Source organism: Myripristis murdjan, chromosome 16 (assembly GCF_902150065.1).
Source record: "Myripristis murdjan chromosome 16, fMyrMur1.1, whole genome shotgun sequence".
In the NCBI taxonomy this organism is placed as follows: Eukaryota; Metazoa; Chordata; class Actinopteri; order Holocentriformes; family Holocentridae; genus Myripristis; species Myripristis murdjan.
The window spans coordinates 17,032,044-17,051,334 of NC_043995.1; the positions used below are offsets into that span (position 1 = coordinate 17,032,044).

A 19,291-nucleotide genomic window follows, 5' to 3' on the forward strand; every position below is an offset into this window, starting at 1 on the left:
TCCCAGCGCACGTTCCGCCTATTGAATCGCATCTTTCGGCTAGGTCAAATATGGTGGCGGCAATGTTATGGAGTTTCCGCTGCTCCTCTGTTGCTTCATGCGAGCAGGTTAGAAAGCTAGCAAGAGGGCTAAGCTAGCGTCAAGTTAGGCCTCACAGAAACTGGCAACAAACCAGCGTAAGAGCTCGGTCAAACCCCGCCGTTCACAGGGAGACGAACACGCGTTTATGAATCTGCATGAGAGCAGCAAAAACCGATGAAATATGGTGGTTCTCAAAATCCGAGACCAGGTAGGTGAGAGCTGTGTCAGAAGCTAAGTTTGAGCTAACGTCGGTCCGGCTAGCAGTCTGGATTTTAACAACGCCAGCGGGATGTATCCCGAGCGTCCCCAACTATGCCCTGAAACGAAAGCGTTTCCTGAAGCGTTGTGTGAAAGATTTTAAAACGCCAAATATCAGATGGTAGCTATTGTACTGTTAAACGAGCACAGTCGGAGTCATAATCTTTGTGGCAGAAAGATAACATCGAGCATAATGTGTTAACCTTAGTAGGGGGGTTGTTTAGCAGTAGACAGCTAATGCTAATGTTGCTGTGTTCATTTCCAGCAATTAGCCTGAGCCCATGTGATACGTGAGAGCTGCTGTAGAGCTAGGCTGAGCTGGACACTATCTAGCCAGGATTATGTGATTAAAACACCAAGCTGGGGGTCGGTGGCCTCCCTCTAATCGTGGCCATGATTTGGATATAGCTAACAGTCAGTCACAAAGTCTGTGATGTGTAATATTACTCGGACAATTAGCATGATAACTACAGCACGTTGATTGTGGTCTGACAAGTCATGTAACATTAACATCAGACGCTTTGACATATTTATGCCACTTCAGCTGGCGAGGTGGTGATATGCCTTAGATAACCTGTGAACATATTCATTCTCCATTCTGTTGATGTATCAAACAGGTCCACATACTTTGAAACTTAGTTTGCACACTGTCATTGTGGCGTCGGGGTTTCTGAACAGCTTCCCTGTTTGTCTTATGCGACTGGACAGTTCAGTGATTTGTTCAGTGGTTTGTAGAGCACAGATATCCCTGTTTTTTAAAAAACAAAAAAAACAAAAAACATGCGTGTCCTTTTGATCATAGGCCTTCAGCTCTTTGCCTTGTAAGCAGGCTTAATTAAATTATTTTGGTTATTTGAGAATTCTAAGCTGCTATTGTCTAGATCTGTTTATGTTTATAATGTGAATGACATGCATCCAGTTGAATGGCTCTGTAAAGGTGGTTGTGCATGTGTGAGATGATTGGAAATGACAGAATATTAGCCAGAGGACATGTCTGGGTGTTGTATATTCACACTTGACACCTACTTATGACACAGGAATAGCTCTCTGTTATCATTTAAGGACTCTGTGTGTGTATGTGTTGCACACGCCTGCTATTCTTGTAGCGTATGCATGTGCATGTGTCTTTTATTGTGTGTGTGCATGAATGATCGTGTGCCTGGACTCCACTGAGCAAGTGGAGTTGCCTGAGAGCCGTCTCCATGGTGATGGTGTTAACTAGGCTGGATTGTATGAGGAGGTGCACAGTCGTGCTGCTTGAGAAGCATAGAAAATCTCCTACACTGGTGCAGGACTGAAGAACTCAAACAACAAAATGCAGCTTTGTCTTTGCTGTTCTCTGCGGGGGATACAGAGATCACCCAAATGAAACAATGTCTGAAGCACAAGTGCCTGCTTGTTACCCTGAATTTGTCTCCAGAGTGTTTAACCTCCATCGTGCCCTGCAGACATTGGTGGGCAGTTTAACCACAGAATGAGGGGCTTGTCTTTAGTTTTGCAAAAACATGAGACTGGTAGCTTCCCAGATCGCAGTGGGAGTCTTGTACCTACTCAGCTTGTATAGTTTTTGAGGAGTAAATTGACAGCTAAATTGTATCACATGTCTCAAATCTACATACGACAGCATAGCTTGTTTTACTTTTGGTTTTAAGGGAACATCCTCATCCACTCCTCTAATAGCACACATAGGGCTGTTCATTTAATTGAGTACCTGCTCCTTGACAAGTGAATGGCAGCACAACAAATGATCCACACTATTTTTCCATTATCATTTTAATATAATATAGTCTATGCTTAATCTTTGAGTGTGGTAAAGTGAAGACTTGGGAAAAAACATCTATCTATCTATCTATCTATCTATCTATCTATCTATCTATCTATCTATCTATCTATCTATCTACCTATCTATCTATCTATCTATCTATCTATCTATCTATCTTTTTTGCTGTCTAGCTATTTATCTTTCTATCTATGCATAATATAAAGGCCATCCCCATCAGCAAAATGTGAGGCTGCTTGGCATTGCCGTGTGAATGATGGTGGATATTTCTGTCCTTGTGAGCCATGAAATATAAACATACAATATACAGGGAAGCAGTAAACTTAAAATAAATAGATCCAAACATAGCTGGCTATATTCAAAAATATTTGCCATTGCTTGTGAATCAAATTAAGCCACATAAGCCAGATGCCTGCCAAAGCTGAATCTGTCCCTGTTGGTTGTGCAGTTTCATGAGCAACATGGATGTGCATTAGTTAATCAGCTAGCTTGGCAGCTTGGTGGGGTCAGTGAGGGATGGATGGGAGTCGTGAGGAACACATGTGGTTTGCATACTACATCAATGTTACTGTGACTACATCACCGTGACAAGAAAGCCAAATCTTGCTCATGGAAATGATAGTATGCAGAGAGATAAGCTCCTAACACACATATAAAACAGTGTTTGGCATCTTGAAATGGGGGAGGGGGATTCGATGTCGAAATCTGTGAGGCCCATTATCTGGCATCGACCATGGACAGATCATCCATCCCTGCTCTCATGTGATGCTGGAGACAAATGGGAATCATTACATAATACATTACACTGGCTTCCAATAAATAGATTATTTGTTGTGTTTTGTTTTGAGTTATTAACTTTTGCACCTTCATATGTATAATCTTCTTTTTTAGGACACTATTCCCAAAAGTATCAGTACTTAGGAAGTTGCTGTCTTTAATTCAAAAAATTCAAATATGCAATTTCATTATAACTTAGGGTGCAGCTGTGAATGTCGTGAAAATTAATATTTTGGTACCAAGTTAAAACCAACATTTTGATTGGTACTGATTGTTTTTAGTATCTGTTGTGTAACTTGCTATGAAGCTCAGCAACTCTCATTCTAATGTTAGCCTTAGCCTGTATGTGAAAATTCTGAAATACTTGAAAAGAAAATGAGAGCACGTGATCACACTATTGTATGTGGTGTTACAGCAGAGGACCAATTAGAGGATCATGCAGGTCTCTGACTTGAAATCAGTATTTTGCTTGGCTGCTTAATTTTCTGCTTCAAGGCTACTGACTTGTGATGCACTTGGAACTCAGTGCTCTTTTTCTAATGTTGGTGATATGTTTAGATATTTAAAATGCACTAAATTTCTGGTGAATAGGATTTTGATGAAGGTGAATAGGAATAGTGGCATGTCACTGGTATTGATATAAGCTGCCAAAATTCTTGGGATCGTGACATTGATCTTTGATCACGCACAAGTTGATGCAACTGTAGCCTAAGGTTACGCTGCTAACTCACATGAAAGAATATGGACCTGCTAGGTGTGTTTTCTGAGGCAGGGTGGGTAATGACATAGACACACCTTCACCTAAATGAACCTGTATTATAATGAGCTTAAGTTTAACACTGAAATTGATGATCTAAATGCCTTATCAATATTTCTTAGTCAGCTTGGATGAAGTCAGGGAAGAGTTAAAAGTTTTTGTGGCCAGCCAGGAATGTTCCATCTGGCTCTTTCATGGGTAACCAGTCGCAGCCTCTGGAAGGGATCCCCTACCCTCAGAGTTCTCCCCTTCTATGCCAGCCTCCTGCTGCAGGCGATGGAAAACTGGTCAAAGCCTCAGCCCCTCTCAGTGGGTGCTGCGATGGATCAGACAGAGAAGTGCATTGTGGAGCTGGCCAACATGACACATGAACATGGACAACATGACACTTCCATCATATCATTTGTCACAAATGACACAGATAGAAATTTCACCATTGACATTAATCAATAAGGCTGGGGCATATCATTAAAATCGATGTCATGATATCCATAAAGACGTATGTATGGAAAATCACATGAAATTGAATTGGTGTTCATCTCATAGAACCCAATGGTAATGTTGGGTGTGATGTAAAATAAAAATGCATAAAAATTTCCAATACTACTGTAAATGTTTCATTCCCAATTTTGTTAGTTTTAAAATGAATTGTTATTAATAAGTTATTAGTTGAGACAACAGGATTGTGTTTCACAGTATCCCAAAATCATAATTTCAAAATAATTAAGATTTGAATACAATAAACCATAACGTTGAATTATCACTCAGCTATTCTGTATGGAGCCAAATAGTGACCTGATAGTGTTCCATCCCCAAGAAGCAAGAAAGAAAAAAAACAAGCAAAATCATAGCTCAAGTGATACATCATCAGTGGTGATGCTTTGTAAATACAGCCTTTAGATGGGAGGGTTTTCATTTGGGCCAAATCAATAACAGTCCAGGATACCTGGGCATGAATGGCATGATCATGAGGAGAGTCAGACTTTAGGAGGTTTTAGTTTAAAATGGCTTCGATTTCATCTTTCTTACCTATCATGTTGGGTATCTTGAACTTGCCCCAAAGTGTTTTATTCCTCTGTTGAAAAATAATACTAGAGGCTAGTTGTGCCTAAGTGGAGGAAAAGCGAAGATGGAGTTCAGTGTCAGGAATGGCCCCGGCTCATGTGCATCAGGTCGTGCTGGACTTCAGGACTTTAGCTATGTCAGTGATCTGCATTGGAGCGCTTGTTTGGACTGCACTCTTTTCCAGATTGTAATATTTCACTAATATGCGCTGAAGTATGGCTATGTTTTCCTGGTCTGGCAACAGAGTGTGAACAAAGAACAGAAGGAAATGATGGCAGCCAAGCAGCTGACAATAAATCAGTCCACAATGACTGCCTCCATCATGTTGTGATGTGTGGCGTCATCGTGTTAAAATGTGCAAAAGAATGCACCAACCTGCTAGTGTTGTTCTTTTTCTTCCTCCCCACAAACATCTGCCTGACAAGGATGTTTGAAACCAAAAATATTTAAGGACTTTTTTTTTACCAGTCCAAACATGACTATATGTTCTCTGAGGGAATGAGTCGCATGTGTTTCATATTTCTTTAGGACAAGGACCCTGAAATCATCCTTATCTCTGAGGTCTCTGTATGCTTGTTTTCTCAGTGGGGCCATACTGTTTAAGCTGTACAATTAGGGTTTTCATTCATACTGCATGTTGCTGTTTTTTAATTGTTGTTGTGCAAGCCTGAGAGAGTAATGTTTAGAAACCTGAAAATGTCTGCTAATTTTGACCCAATCTCTCTTACAGCCTGCTCTGCTGAAAGCTATTTTCAACGTGGACCCAGATGAAGTACGCTCCCTCATATTCAAAAAAGAGGATGTGAATACACAGGTAATCACAATAGGACGATAATAATCTCATTTGTTTCCTCCTATTGTGTTACATTTTAAGAAGATCCGCTCTACTGTGAATTAACAACCTTTCAATGTGTAATTATCTTCAGAAGCTCTGATAATTCTGAAAGAAAAGGAAAAAAGTTGGGTTTTTAGAGTCCCCATCTCTTTTGCATGCACTGACTCTGCTTATGTTATTGCTCTCTGCTCGGGTGGAGGGGGGCTGGGGTGCTGTTTGTTTCAAAATAAGGCTGGTTTATACTTGCTTGAATTTCATTCGAAGGCCTTTTATGTAGCCGAATTTGTATTTAACCCCCTCCGTGCTGTGAATGCTTGGCTGTAACATCAAATGTAGAAGTATTTTCTTTCCAACATTGTACTGTCATGATAAAGTGCTGTAAAATAAAAAAATAAATAAATAAATAACTGACTTGATGTTGTAATACATCAGGACCATATTATCCCATATGTACAATTAGACAAAGATAAGAAATGAGTGCAAATTATTGTTTTAGTTACAGTACAGTGTTGTCTGTGTTTGCTCATTACAGGACAATGAGAAGCGAACTCCACTGCATGCTGCTGCTTATCTTGGAGATGCAGAAATTATAGAGCTGCTGATTCTGTCAGGTAAAGTTGTGCTGCTTATCTTGGAGATGCAGAAATTATAGAGCTGCTGATTCTGTCAGGTAAAGTTGTGATCCAGAAGGAGACTTTTAAATCTGAATATGTACATGGGCACATCTCACACCCTCTGCATTAATTACCAGCAGTCTGTCTAAAAGCACCTGCCTGTCAGTAGGCTTTGTTGGTGTCATTTAATACCGTTTAGGAAACAAATAGTCATCCAGCATTAATAAAGATCCAGGTGTTGGCAGCTTATTACAGAATTTGAGCATGCACTGGGATTGGGCTGTTTAGGAAGTAAGGTAATTGTGTCAATCATATTTACAGACAAATTGATATGCTTAGTTTGACAGCATTTGTGCTTCAATATGGTTATCAATGCCAGTTAATGTATTTTCACCCTTAAAAAAAATCACCCTGGGTGAAGGTGACTCACATTTTCCATACTATTCCTCATGGTGTTGTACATCCAAGTATGCTACTTATTAAAGGGCCTGACAAGGACAACCATGAGACAGTAGACAAGGATCACGAATATAAACCAGACTGTTTTGAGGTATAATAGCATATTTCTAAACTCATACTGAATGCAGATATATCATCCAGCCACATAAACATGTGGCTAGATCTGCATTAACCATTGTCAGCTTGTCCTACATGCACGCCTTCTCACTCAGTTTTTTCCAGATGCAAGTACAAATATACTGGAGATATTAGAGAACAGTGCTCTATAATGGTCACAAAAAATTTTCTGAGCTGTTAGAAATGTTCATTTAAAAGTCATGAAGTTGATATCATGAGACCTTTGGTCTTATAGTTGGTGTTTTATCTTTTCTAGGAGCCAGAGTAAATGCCAAAGATAACAAGTGGCTCACTCCTCTGCATCGGGCTGTGGCCTCCTGCAGTGAGGTATGCAAATGTGCACCTGTACGTTCTCTATCACAGACACACACACCCTCACACACTCGCACTTCTAAGCAACTTAACGTGTAAAATTTCATGTCCTGTCCTCTTGCAGGAGGCTGTCCAGGTGTTGCTGAAACACTCTGCAGATGTAAACTCCCGAGACAAGAACTGGCAGACACCGCTTCATATCGCCGCAGCCAATAAGGCTGTCCGCTGCGCTGAAGCCCTGGTGCCCCTGCTCAGCAATGTGAATGTGTCAGATAGAGCAGGCCGGACGGCACTGCACCATGCGGCCTTCAGCGGGCACCTGGAGGTAGTCTCAGGCCTAAAATGTTGTTTCATTCTTCTGTAAGCTGCAGATGAATCATAGCAGAAGCCCTGTAATCACTTGAGTAACAGTAGTGTTTTAGTTTCACCTTTTATTTACATAAATGGCTGTATAGACACTGATGACATTAACTGTAACAAACTGTATATACCAACTTAAGTGTTCGTTTTTTGAGTGTGTATACTCTCAATGTACCTGTGTCGTGTGAAGGAGATGGTATATTCTTAGATTTGCACTAGTTTTTAGTCAAAGTGCAAGGAGCCAGAATAATATACTTACAAATATAAATCGCCCAAACAGCAATCAGATTTTCAATTCACAAACCCAAAGAATCACACTTTTAAGGAGATGCAGATTTATTTTGTTGGCTTTTGTGGATGCTCATGCTATATAGTTTATTTGATCGGTTCAGGTGAATTAAGTTCAGTAAAATAGTATAAAATTGTTAGATGTTGCAGTTTCTATATTCTCTGCATGCATTATAGACAACTGTTAAAGTCTGTCAATAGCTGTTAACAGATGGTGTTAACAGTTTTTGTCATTGTTGATCTGACAATGTAAAGTGAAGGCAGTAATCTAGAATCAATAGTGTTGGGGTCACTGCTGTGTCAGACCCCGTCCCTGATAGTTCTGTCTCTCTGTTACCGCTGTCAGATGGTGAGGCTCTTGCTCTCCAGAGGGGCTAACATCAATGCCTTCGACAAGAAAGACCGCCGTGCAATCCACTGGGCAGCTTACATGGGTAATGAATGCACAACAGGGATTTTATATCACGCTGTTAATTTTGCACACATTAGATCGAGCCTCTCAACCTGAATGAATGTCTCTAGGTGAATGAATGTCTCTAGGATCAAGTATTGGAAAAAAGATACCTATTGGTGCTAAAAAGGAAATTTCAACCATATCCATATTTTATCTCTTTATCTGTAAGTGGTAAAATCTTAGCCTCCTTTATGATATGAGAATGCCATCCAGTATGATCATGTTTTTGTGCAATTAAGTATGTGACATTATTTAATGCTAATGTGACTGAATCATTTGGTTTCTCTTTTTATCTTCAGGGCACATAGAAGTGGTGAAGCTCCTGGCATCTCATGGAGCAGAGGTCGCCTGCAAAGATAAGAAATCCTACACCCCTCTACATGCAGCGGCCTCCAGCGGAATGATCAGCGTTGTTAAATACCTCCTAGACTTGGGAGTGGATGTGAGTCCTACCTAAACTCTTATTACACTGTAGACATTGCATTTAGGAAAGAACAGAGATGCAATAAAGCACCCAAAACATTTCCTGGGGGTTATTTCACAAAGCAGAACTAACAAGTGAGCCAGATAACTTCAAAATATTACAAAATATCTTGTTACCGCCACCGTTTCCTGTTTCTTTACAGATCAATGAGCCCAATGCGTATGGCAACACCCCGCTCCACGTGGCCTGCTACAACGGGCAAGACGTGGTGGTGAATGAGCTCATAGAGTGCGGGGCCAACGTCAACCAAGTGAACGAAAAGGGCTTCGCTCCGTTACATTTTACGGCTGCCTCGCACCACGGGGCGCTCTGTTTAGAGCTCCTAGTGTGCAACGGGGCTGATGTCAACATCAAGGTGAGCTAGGACCAGGATGCAGCCACACACAAAATGTTGTTCTTCAGCATGATCTGTGAGGGCAATCACTGACTTAATTAATCATATCATATTACTGCAGCTAGATAGCAATTGCAGAAAAATGACTGAATAAACACTCATGTGCTCTAAGACCTTAGCTTTAGGTGTTTAGTTATTTCCCAAAAGACCTTTCTGTGCATCTCGTGGCAGTGTAACAATATTTGCAGATATGTACATTGTGTAGTATCTTGATTATTTTTTTTTACAGGACAAAAAGCGCAGTTTCACAGTGTTTTATTTACGTCTCAAGCATTTTAGTCAACTATGATATTCTATAGCAGTAGTGAGGCAAATTTATGACTGACTATGACATGTGTATGTCTCTGTCATTGCAGAGTAAAGATGGTAAGACGCCCCTCCACATGACTGCCATCCACGGGAGGTTTTCAAGGTCTCAAGCAGTCATAGAGAACGGTGAGCTCCTCTTTAAAAAAAAAAAAAAAAAAAAAAAAAAAAAAAAGGGCCTTATGGACTTTCTCACATTGGACAGTGAAGTCAAAAGTGACTCTCAGTGAAATTTTGGGTGCTTGCTCGGTGTTACTGTAGGTGCTGAGATTGACTGTGAAGATAAGAATGGAAACACACCACTGCACATCGCAGCTCGATACGGACACGAGCTGCTCATCAACACCCTCATCACCAACGGAGCTGACACAGCCAAGTGAGTGAATCCATTCTCTGTGACTTACCCTTTTTCAGCAACACTCCAGATTCATCACTGCGTCAAGACTACATGATACCTTTCCAGAGTCGACATGCATTGAAAGAAATGTAGCTGATACAGATGATTCTGCACGGCCAACAGGAATAGACCTTTTCCACGGCAGCCATTTTGACACAAAATCGCAGGGTGTTCCTAATGACCTGATTCAGCTGATTAGGGGGTGTGTCGACGTACAGGGGCACAGTAAGCACCTACATTCCTGTCAGTATCTGTTTTTTAAGACTTGACTGGGTGTAGCAGTATACTGTCGACTCTGCTTTCTTGCTACAATGTGAACAATTTAAAAATGTCATGGGCAAACTGTCCTTTTTGTGATTGCTCAGCGAAGCGTAGACAACAGCATGTTTCAGCTTTCTACCCCACACTACGTACTGTCACATTTTTGCATTGTTCTATATTAATTTCTATAAATCGCCCCAGCCCTTCAGTTCCTGGTTGAGACTGCCATACATGACCATGAGTGTGTCTTTTTATTAATTAATTAATTAATTTATTTATTTATTTATTTTCAGACGAGGGGTCCATGGGATGTTCCCACTGCATCTGGCTGCTCTTAGTGGATTCTCTGACTGCTGTCGGAAACTCCTGTCTTCAGGTGCACACCGCTTCACAGCTACATACATATATTATACAGCTTTAACCTATAGTTCGAATTTAACAAGTTGCACTACAAAAAAAAAATCTTGAAATGTATTGTTTGCATACTTTTGTTCATACATTATTGTAGTTTGAGGAAGTTGTATGGTTGTGTGAGGTGTCACTTTGATATATTCAAAAGGCCTTTACCTGACACTGCACAGCCTCATGTATATTTCTATATGTAGAGCATGATATCTGTGAGTGATAGATGACCTATAGTCATCAGAGCTACACCTTATGTGGGTCATGTGGTGCTCATAATCCTCTCCTCTGACGCAGGCTTTGATATCGACACTCCTGATGACTTTGGAAGGACCTGTTTACATGCTGCAGCTGCTGGAGGGTGAGCACAGGACAGTCGAACATACTGTCCCTTGCATTACATGTGTTAGTGTATATCCAAACTATATCCAGTATATATCTGTATACATCCATTCTCTCTAACTCGACAGAAACTTGGAATGTCTCAATCTTCTCCTCAACACGGGGGCAGACTTCAACAGAAAGGACAGCTTTGGCAGGTCCGTAGCATTCAATAGTGGATTTGGACCTAGAGTTTGTGTAATTTCGCTCTCGTATTTGAACAGTGAGCTGAAGTGTATTTGCTTTTCCAGGACCCCTCTGCATTACGCTGCTGCCAACTGTAACTACCAGTGCCTGTTCGCTCTGGTGGGCTCAGGGGCCAGCGTCAATGACCTGGATGAACGGGGTTGCACTCCTCTCCACTACGCCGCTGCCTCTGACACAGATGGAAAGTCAGTAATAATTTCCTAATTTGACTTGATATATGACGTGGTTGTTATTTAGGAGAAAGGTGGTGTTTGGGGTGCTATCTGCATGGCATACAAGTTCACCTCTAGTGCATTATATGTGACAGATTCTGCTTTCCCTGCATATCATTTAAACTCTCAACTTCCATCCCTTGACCACAGCTTCTCTGTTGTACCTACAGGTGCCTGGAATACTTACTGCGAAATGATGCAAATCCAGGAATCCGGGACAATCAGGGCTACAATGCTGTGCACTACGCCTCTGCATACGGACACCGCCTCTGTCTGGAGCTGGTGAGAACTGCTGATCCCTCTTAACAGATTCTCCATTTTGAATGAAAACGTTGTGCTGCCTGGTTTTTGGTTGCTTGCAGTCGCTTGGAACCAGCAAACACTTTGTTGAATCACAGCTGTATGAGGGAGGCACTTAGGTCCCATTCATATTAGAGTTAAATGTGGTTGTTGCTCCTCATTTTAGAGCTTCATCCAGTAAAACTCACACTAAGTTTGATTCTTAACCATAGTGACAACTAGTAGCACCAAATCCTGATTGAAATGAGTAGTGACAACAAAAGTTGACTCCTGTATATAGATGAGCCTGGTCTGTGTTTATGGACAGCAGCCAGACATGACAATTGGTAGTTATGTGCAAAACTGTTCCTGAATGCCTCACCAGAAATAAGCAAGTAAATATGAGGACGAGGAACATTGGAAAAACAATGCAGGGTAACATTATTCCAGATTGTTGCGTTGGCTGTTGTAGAATACACACAAACCTGGGCTACTCCGCCTGGTGACAGAATACTCAAAACCTTTATGGTTGCCTCCTTCTTTGTTGACAATAAAGATGACATTTACACCCATGCAAATATGGAGTACATACTTCATGACAGCACTATAAAATACAGGAGGAACCCTTGGTAGTCGCTGATACATAGAAGCAGTCTCTATCCTGTAAATGTGCATGTGTGCGCAGAATGAGTGACTCCAGTTACTAACTTCTGTTGTGCGAGCCCCAAGACGCTAAAGTAATGGAGCCTAACATGGCTGGATGGCGATTCTGCAGGAACATGTGCTGACTGTGCTCTGATAAACACTGATATCTTCCACCTCTTACCTTAACCTGTCCAGCCAAGAGCTTCACCTGCTGGAGGGTGCTACGCCCAAACCTAGATTGGGCATAGAGCCAGCATCTTGATAGTTCACCCATATTCTTTATTGGAATGATATCTGATGTGTTGCTGCTTTTGCTTCATTCTTCTACAGATTGCTAGTGAAACACCTCTAGACGTGGTGAGTGTAATTTGTACTTTCATCCCCTTTTGTACATTTGTGTTTTTTTAAGCAAATTAGTCGCAATTTCCTTTATGAGTTGTACTGAGCTTGAAGGCCTAGCTAGTAACTATGCTTTAAAGAAGGTATAAATAATGTGCCTGGTTTTTCCAGTTAATGGAAACCTCAGGGACAGACATCCTGAATGACTCCGATGTCAGAGCTCCCATCAGCCCCCTGCACCTTGCTGTAAGTAATGTGTAATACAGCTTTCATCGTACACTGTCAGCCACCAGATAATGAGCACATCAGTTAACATTATTGTCTCTGATGTAAACTTAATTTTCTTTTTCAGGCATACCATGGCCACCACCATGCTATGGAGGTGCTGGTACAGTCTCTGCTGGACCTGGATGTGAGAAACAGCCAGGGGCGGACACCTCTGGACCTGGCCGCCTTCAAGGGCCACGTGGAGTGTGTGGACGTCCTCATCAACCAGGGAGCCTCCATCCTGGTCAAAGACTTCACCCAGAAGCGAACCCCCATCCATGCTGCAGGTACTCTGATGGACCTGGAACTTGATAGCTCAGTCAAACTGCAATAGGCATAATAGTTTGCCTCCACTTAATTTTGTAGACTCAATTACCAAGTAATGCTTATGGGGTTTTCTTCATTCCCTGCAGCCACTAATGGTCATTCAGAATGTTTGCGTCTGCTGATCGGAAATGCTGATCTTCAAAGTGTGGTTGACATTCAAGATGGGAACGGACAGTACGTACAAACTGGCTGTGTTTTGGTTTTGGTTTTTTTTGCGGTTGTATGTTAAGCTAATGATTGAGGTTATTGTCTGTTGTCTGTCAGAACCCCTCTGATGCTGTCGGTGCTAAGTGGACACACAGACTGTGTGTACTCTCTGCTGAATAAAGGAGCCAATGTAGAAGCCAAAGACAAATGGGGCAGGACAGCTCTGCACAGAGGAGTAAGAACACCTTCTTGCCAATCTTGCATGCACAGACACATAGGCGAGGCTACCTATTGTTGGAAAAACTTTGATACCAGTACTGCTGAGCATATTTTCTGAGCATTTAGGTAAATTGCAGTTCCATATTTTGTCACCTTTTGTTTTTTGGCAGCCATAACACAACAGCTCATTATTATTTTATTATTTGTTTGTTTGTTTTGGTTTGTTTGTTTGTTTTGTTTTTTTTTTTTTAGAACCAAGTTGTCACCATACATTATTCTATGCTTACAAATCATGCACCATGCACTGTTGCTTTTAGTTTTAGTGGAAAGCAGCCAGACCTTGGACACTTTGTGTGACAACTGTGTGCTTGTATATAGCAAATGGAGAGACAAAGGTTTAGAGATGCCTGGTCAGGTTTGCTTACCCGCTTGCTCCAGGTCATACCTACCTACCAAGCAGTTACCAAGCAAGCCAATCAGAAATGACTTTTAGTTTATGAGGTGTGGTGATACACCTTGTAAAGACAATGTCAGATTAACCATTTAAGTACCAAATTGTGGCAGCTGGTGTCTGGTTCTAGGCATACACATAAGCACAAATATTCCCTCTGAGCTGCAGAAGGGATAAGCTCCAATACTAGAATCTATCTGACATCACTCATGAAATCATCATTATTATTATTTTAATTTAAAAAAAAAAAAAAAAAAAATCAGGATACAACCAGCTTTCAATGTTAACACTAACACTCCCTCCTGTTTGGCCTCAGGCAGTGACTGGCCACGAGGAGTGTGTGGAAGCATTGCTTCAGCACAGCGCCAACTTCCTGGTGCGGGACTGTAAAGGGCGTACCCCGGTCCACCTGGCAGCAGCATGTGGACACATTGGGGTACTGGGAGGCCTGCTGCATGCTGCCCAATCAGTGGAAACACTTCCTGTCCTCACAGACAACCAAGGCTACACCCCTCTGCACTGGGCCTGTTACAACGGTACAGAGACTATGCTATAGACATATTTGTAATAAAGTAAACAGCTATAGAGATATAGAAGATATAGAAATGTACATCTGATGTTTTATCTAAATCAGTAGTTTTCATTTCAGCCATTTCTGAGTGCGTATTTGCTTTAGCCAGCTCTAGAGTGGTGCCATTTCTTGTATGCTCCTGTAGAAAAGCCTGCTGCTACAGAAGTGAATCAGGAACACTTAATGCAAGTTGAGCTTCAAAGATTCATAGGCCATGCTTCTAAAAGCTCTTGTGCAGCTAAAATTTCAATTTTGAAACCAAAAAAAAATGTAAAAGCCCCAATTGTGAGCACCTCAAGACCGTGTCAAGCTCAGACCATGGTTAATTCTCTCTCTCCTCTAGGTCATGATACATGTGTGGAGGTTCTGCTGGAACAGGAGGTTTTCCACAAGACCGAAGGCAATTCCTTCAGCCCGCTCCACTGTGCTGTGTAAGATCCCCCGCTGTCAATAACTGCCTTTGAGGACAGAATAACCCGTAGTTGATAAAATAACAGTGTTTTTTCCCTTCTGTAGGATCCATGACAATGAAGGTGCCGCTGAGATGCTGATAGACACTCTGGGCCCTGCTATTGTGAATGCTACTGACACTAAAAACAGGTAAGCACACTTGTTACAAAACAAAGTGATACAGTAATCACAGACGTCAAGCAAAAGCTGATGTTCTGCACAGACTGAATGATTAATAAAAGGTCCAAGAATATTTGTTCTTATAAGCTGGCACAAAAAACTTATCCTAGACTGGTCTCTCATTAAAACACATCCTTTTTCCTATTGTTTTTTTTTTTTTTTTTCTGCAGGACCCCTTTGCATGCAGCAGCCTTCACTGACCATGTGGAGTGTCTCCAGCTGCTCCTGGGCCATAACGCTCAGGTCAACAGCATCGACACCACAGGGAAGACCCCACTCATGATGGCTGCTGAGAACGGCCAGACCAACGCTGTCGGTAAGAACACGCCACTTACCTTACCGCCTAACTGGTCGATCTCACTTTGAGATGTAATGATCGATGCAGTATAGAAAGGAATTAAATTTGTTTTCCTTCTCGCTTTCTCATTCACTTTCTCACATTCAGAGCTGTTGGTCAGCAGTGCAAAAGCAGATCTCACTCTGCAGGACGCAGTGAAGAACACTGCACTTCATCTTGCCTGCAGTAAGGTGTGTATGACCATATGATGGCGCTGGTGTTCCTTTTTACAGCAGCTCTGTTGATATGCAATGTTTTTTGCAGTGCCTCTCTAAGTTGTTTGGTTGTTTTTGCTATTTTTCTCTATTTTCTTTAGGGACATGAAACCAGTGCCTTGTTGATATTGGAGAAGATTACAGACAGGAACCTTATCAACGCCACTAATGCCGCCTTACAGACGTATGTATCAATTTTATCACATTAGTGTCATATCTCCTGCCACATCTGTGATACACTGGACTGATAGTGTTGGTGTTTTACTGTTGGGGATATGGATTATTACTGTAGAAATTGAAATTATGCAATATTGACTTGAATGACAGCAGATCTGTTTTATTTTGTCCCTTCAGGCCTCTACATGTGGCTGCAAGAAATGGTCTGACTGTGGTGGTGCAAGAACTGCTTGCAAAGGGAGCTAGTGTGCTTGCAGTCGATGAAAATGGTGAGTTTCATGATAAGATTGTTCCCTTACTGTTCAGCATTGCTTTTTGTTCAGCTTTTGGCTTTATTTTAGCCATGCCTGTAGAACTTGAGTGCTAATTGTTGCATACCAAAGTTAGAAATTAACAGGGGTTCAAGGCAAAATGTACTTTAATTCATTGAATGCTTGTAAAATCAGAAATATTTGAGGCAGACATTTATACCCTGTTCACCTTTTTTATATATCTATTGTGTTCTCGTATGTTCATAGCTGAATGTAACTACTGTCCTCTGTTAGTCACCGCAGATGATTTGTGCGAACCTCTTTACCGGGGCGTTCTTTACGAGTTGTGTGCACAAATAAATTGTGGCAGTTTTTGATAACAAAACAACTGAGTATGCAGCCTGAAGCATCAGAAAATGTTGGCAGCACACAGCCGGCAGTACAAACTACTGTGTCAACAAAAACAATAGTGTCAGTATCAACAAATAACCAGTGCTGTAAGAAACTCAGCAATCTAAGAGTGGAAGATGGAGCGGTTTGGGACAGAGAATGGGGAAGTAGCACATTCTCCTCTGTTAGGCCTGCTGCCAGTTTCCAGCTCTAGGAAAGAAGAGGGAAACATATGGTATGCTGTCACTTAAATTAAAACTAATCCTTGTGCTACAGTTGAGTGGTTATTTGCCAGTATGCAGTGCACGTATATTATTTCATACTGTAGTTCATTGACAGTTCTCTTGGAAAGGCAGCCCAGCAGTGTAGTGTAGAAACCTGACAGCTAAGCAAGGTTTTCCAGCTGGAGTGTGCTCAGCCTTTGAGTTTTGTAAGGTGCCAGGTGTGTCACTGAAATGAGGCCAGGCAGTGATGCTGAACACCTGGAACCTGATGGCCTACAACATGGCAAACAGAAATATTAATGCCCATTGTCTGGCCCAAGCAGTGGACATAGCCATAACCAAAGTTGGCCCTTGTTTTGAAAGCAGAGCTGGTTATCTGTTACTTCACAGCATGTAAAAAAAAAAAAAAAAAAATTAATAATTGGCATTTATCTCTAAGTCCTGGCTGCAGTTTGCATAAAGTTTTCCACAGTGAATCAGCTGGAATGTTTGTACCTGGTAATATTTTCTCTGACAAGATCAGAAAGAATGCTCCAGTCACACCTGCCTCCCCAGTGGTGATGTGAGCACTGTGCACAACATCAGAGCAAATTACCCAGACTCAGTGGTTAAAACAGTCAAAGCATCGAGTTAGGATCAGGCTACTGCACAGGATGAGTGCTCTGCTCATATTCAGTCCAAAAGGAGCAAAAAAAAAAATGCTGAGGGCAGAGGGGGTGGGGTGACCAAGAAAAATAAAAATAAGCATTACCATGTGCCATGAAATGTCACTCTCACTGTTACTCTGTCATTGCTCCAGGTTACACACCCGCCTTGGCTTGTGCCCCCAACAAAGACGTGGCAGACTGCCTAGCCCTCATCTTAGCCACCATGATGCCTGTGTCTCCCTGCACGCCGGCACCCACCCTCCCTTTCAGTGCCATTAACCACTACACCACCAGCCCCTCCAAGAGCGTCACCTTCGACAGCCTGCCCGTGCTGCGCAGTGAGCACAGCTCCTACTGCAGCTTCAACAACATTGGCCATCATGACGGCTTTTACAAGGACGAGGAGCTCAACGACTCAGATTCAGAGACGTACTGAGAGGACTGGCCCGGTGCAGGACGGAGCGACAAAATGCATAACTATACACACAAACACACAAACACACACACACACACACACACACACACTGTGTCTTAAAATCACCCACCGCCAGCTTGGGAGGGCAGGAGAAGAGACAAGCCCACACAGGAGCCTTAAGAGTCCCCCAGAAAGCAAGAGAGGGAGGAGGTGCAGCAGGCTGGCCCGCACTCATCCCGACCTCATCCAGCACCAGGTGTCTTTCCAGCAGATACTGGACTTCAGCTCAATGCTGCTTCACCAACACACCACCTTCTCGAGTGCTAGAAACTGTACGTGTTGGGCGGACAGCGCTTTGTTTTTACGGCAATAACGTGTTGAAGAGGGAATAGTAGCACTTCACAGAAAGCAAAACGGACAGGGACCAAAAGATGTAGAAGCATTTTAACCCAGTTTTAACTGTGTAAATGGGATTGAGAATTTTTGGGTCGTTTGTCGGGGGTGGGGGGGGGGACAAAGGAGCCAGGTTTCATTTTTCTAATTTTTTGTTTGGAGGCTGATATCCGCACACTACAACCGTCAGAACGCACTTATCCTCCAAGTCTGTAATTCATAAAGAGGGGAAATCATTTATTTTTTAAGATCAAAGTTTTAATATACCCATATTCATGTCTTAAACTCCTTGCCCTCTAGAAAAAGAAAAATCATAATTACTGACCTGAATAATTTAAAAATATTTGCTATGTGCAACAGGTTACTTTTAAGTTGATCAACTTTACCTTTGTATTATGAATTGTTCATTGCGGTTTAGTATTTCATAAATAAATTATTTGTGTACTTTCAGTTCTATTTATATGTCATCATTTTGTGCCTTCATTAGTTACTGAGAAAAGATGGGTTTGTAGGGGCAGCTGTAAAAGTAAACAATGATGCACACTAGGTAAGTACTACATTTGTAAAAAGCACTGATCCAGTACTGAGATATATGAGGCTCAGCATGCCTTGCTTTTTGAGGAGAAACACTGTAAACCAATGGTAGGGCAGCGGTTGATTTTTACATTTCTTTTGCTTTTGTTCCTGTTAGACTGATTTTTTTTTTCCTTCTTTTGCTCTGATATTAGGCAGTGTTTGTTTGACAGGTTTTGCTTGCTTTAACTTCTTTGAAAAAAAAAAAGAAAAGAAAACCACTCAATCCTACATGATTCAAAACTCCACAGGTTTGTCTTTTGAAGAATAATTTTAACTGGAAATAATGTACAATACATTTGCTAGGTTCATCAACAATGGGAGAGGATGCCTTTCCTCAATTTTTTTTCTTTTAGAGGGATGAAACTAGCATGTATATAAAAAATTATGACTGTGAATTCTATGCTCCCATGAATTCTTTCAGTACCTGAGATTGCTGTATATTTTATGAGTAATGAATAAATGAGTTATTTAATAATGAACACGAGTCTTGGAGTACTCCCTTCAATAGTTCACACTGGCAGATTGATTATACAGATTTAAATGGACATACTGAAAGCTGCTTAAACTGATGATATTCATATTATAACAGC

General features: G+C 41.6%; 1 protein-coding gene across 2 annotated transcripts; it reads left to right on the forward strand.

Moving 5' to 3' along the window:
* Window positions 1-262: 262 nt before the first annotated feature.
* On the forward strand, window positions 263-19,180 carry ankrd28b (ankyrin repeat domain 28b). 2 transcript variants are annotated; one of them, XM_030072094.1, is made up of 28 exons: window positions 263-289; window positions 5,449-5,532; window positions 6,086-6,164; window positions 7,000-7,070; window positions 7,180-7,380; window positions 8,050-8,137; window positions 8,457-8,599; window positions 8,784-8,996; window positions 9,392-9,470; window positions 9,603-9,717; window positions 10,293-10,375; window positions 10,699-10,762; window positions 10,872-10,940; window positions 11,034-11,174; window positions 11,372-11,483; window positions 12,456-12,482; window positions 12,636-12,710; window positions 12,817-13,018; window positions 13,145-13,232; window positions 13,323-13,440; window positions 14,192-14,411; window positions 14,790-14,877; window positions 14,963-15,046; window positions 15,247-15,392; window positions 15,522-15,604; window positions 15,730-15,812; window positions 15,983-16,074; window positions 17,470-19,180. In XM_030072094.1, the coding sequence occupies exons 1-28, from the start codon at window positions 263-265 to the stop codon at window positions 17,751-17,753; spliced, it is 3,159 nt and encodes a 1,052-aa protein (XP_029927954.1). In that variant the 3' UTR covers window positions 17,754-19,180. The 2 variants fall into 2 exon arrangements, with proteins under 2 accessions (XP_029927954.1, XP_029927955.1); XM_030072095.1 differs by lacking the exons at window positions 263-289; window positions 5,449-5,532; window positions 6,086-6,164 and adding an exon at window positions 6,181-6,223.
* Window positions 19,181-19,291: the final 111 nt, after the last annotated feature.

Bases quoted from the DNA above. Each gene is read 5' to 3' on its own strand.
- ankrd28b (XM_030072094.1), top strand. From the start codon at position 263: ATGGTGGTTCTCAAAATCCGAGACCAG. The intron at 10,376-10,698 runs GTGCACACCGCT...CCTCTGACGCAG, and splicing joins TCGGAAACTCCTGTCTTCAG to GCTTTGATATCGACACTCCT. The intron at 13,441-14,191 runs GTAAGAACACCT...GTTTGGCCTCAG, and splicing joins GGACAGCTCTGCACAGAGGA to GCAGTGACTGGCCACGAGGA.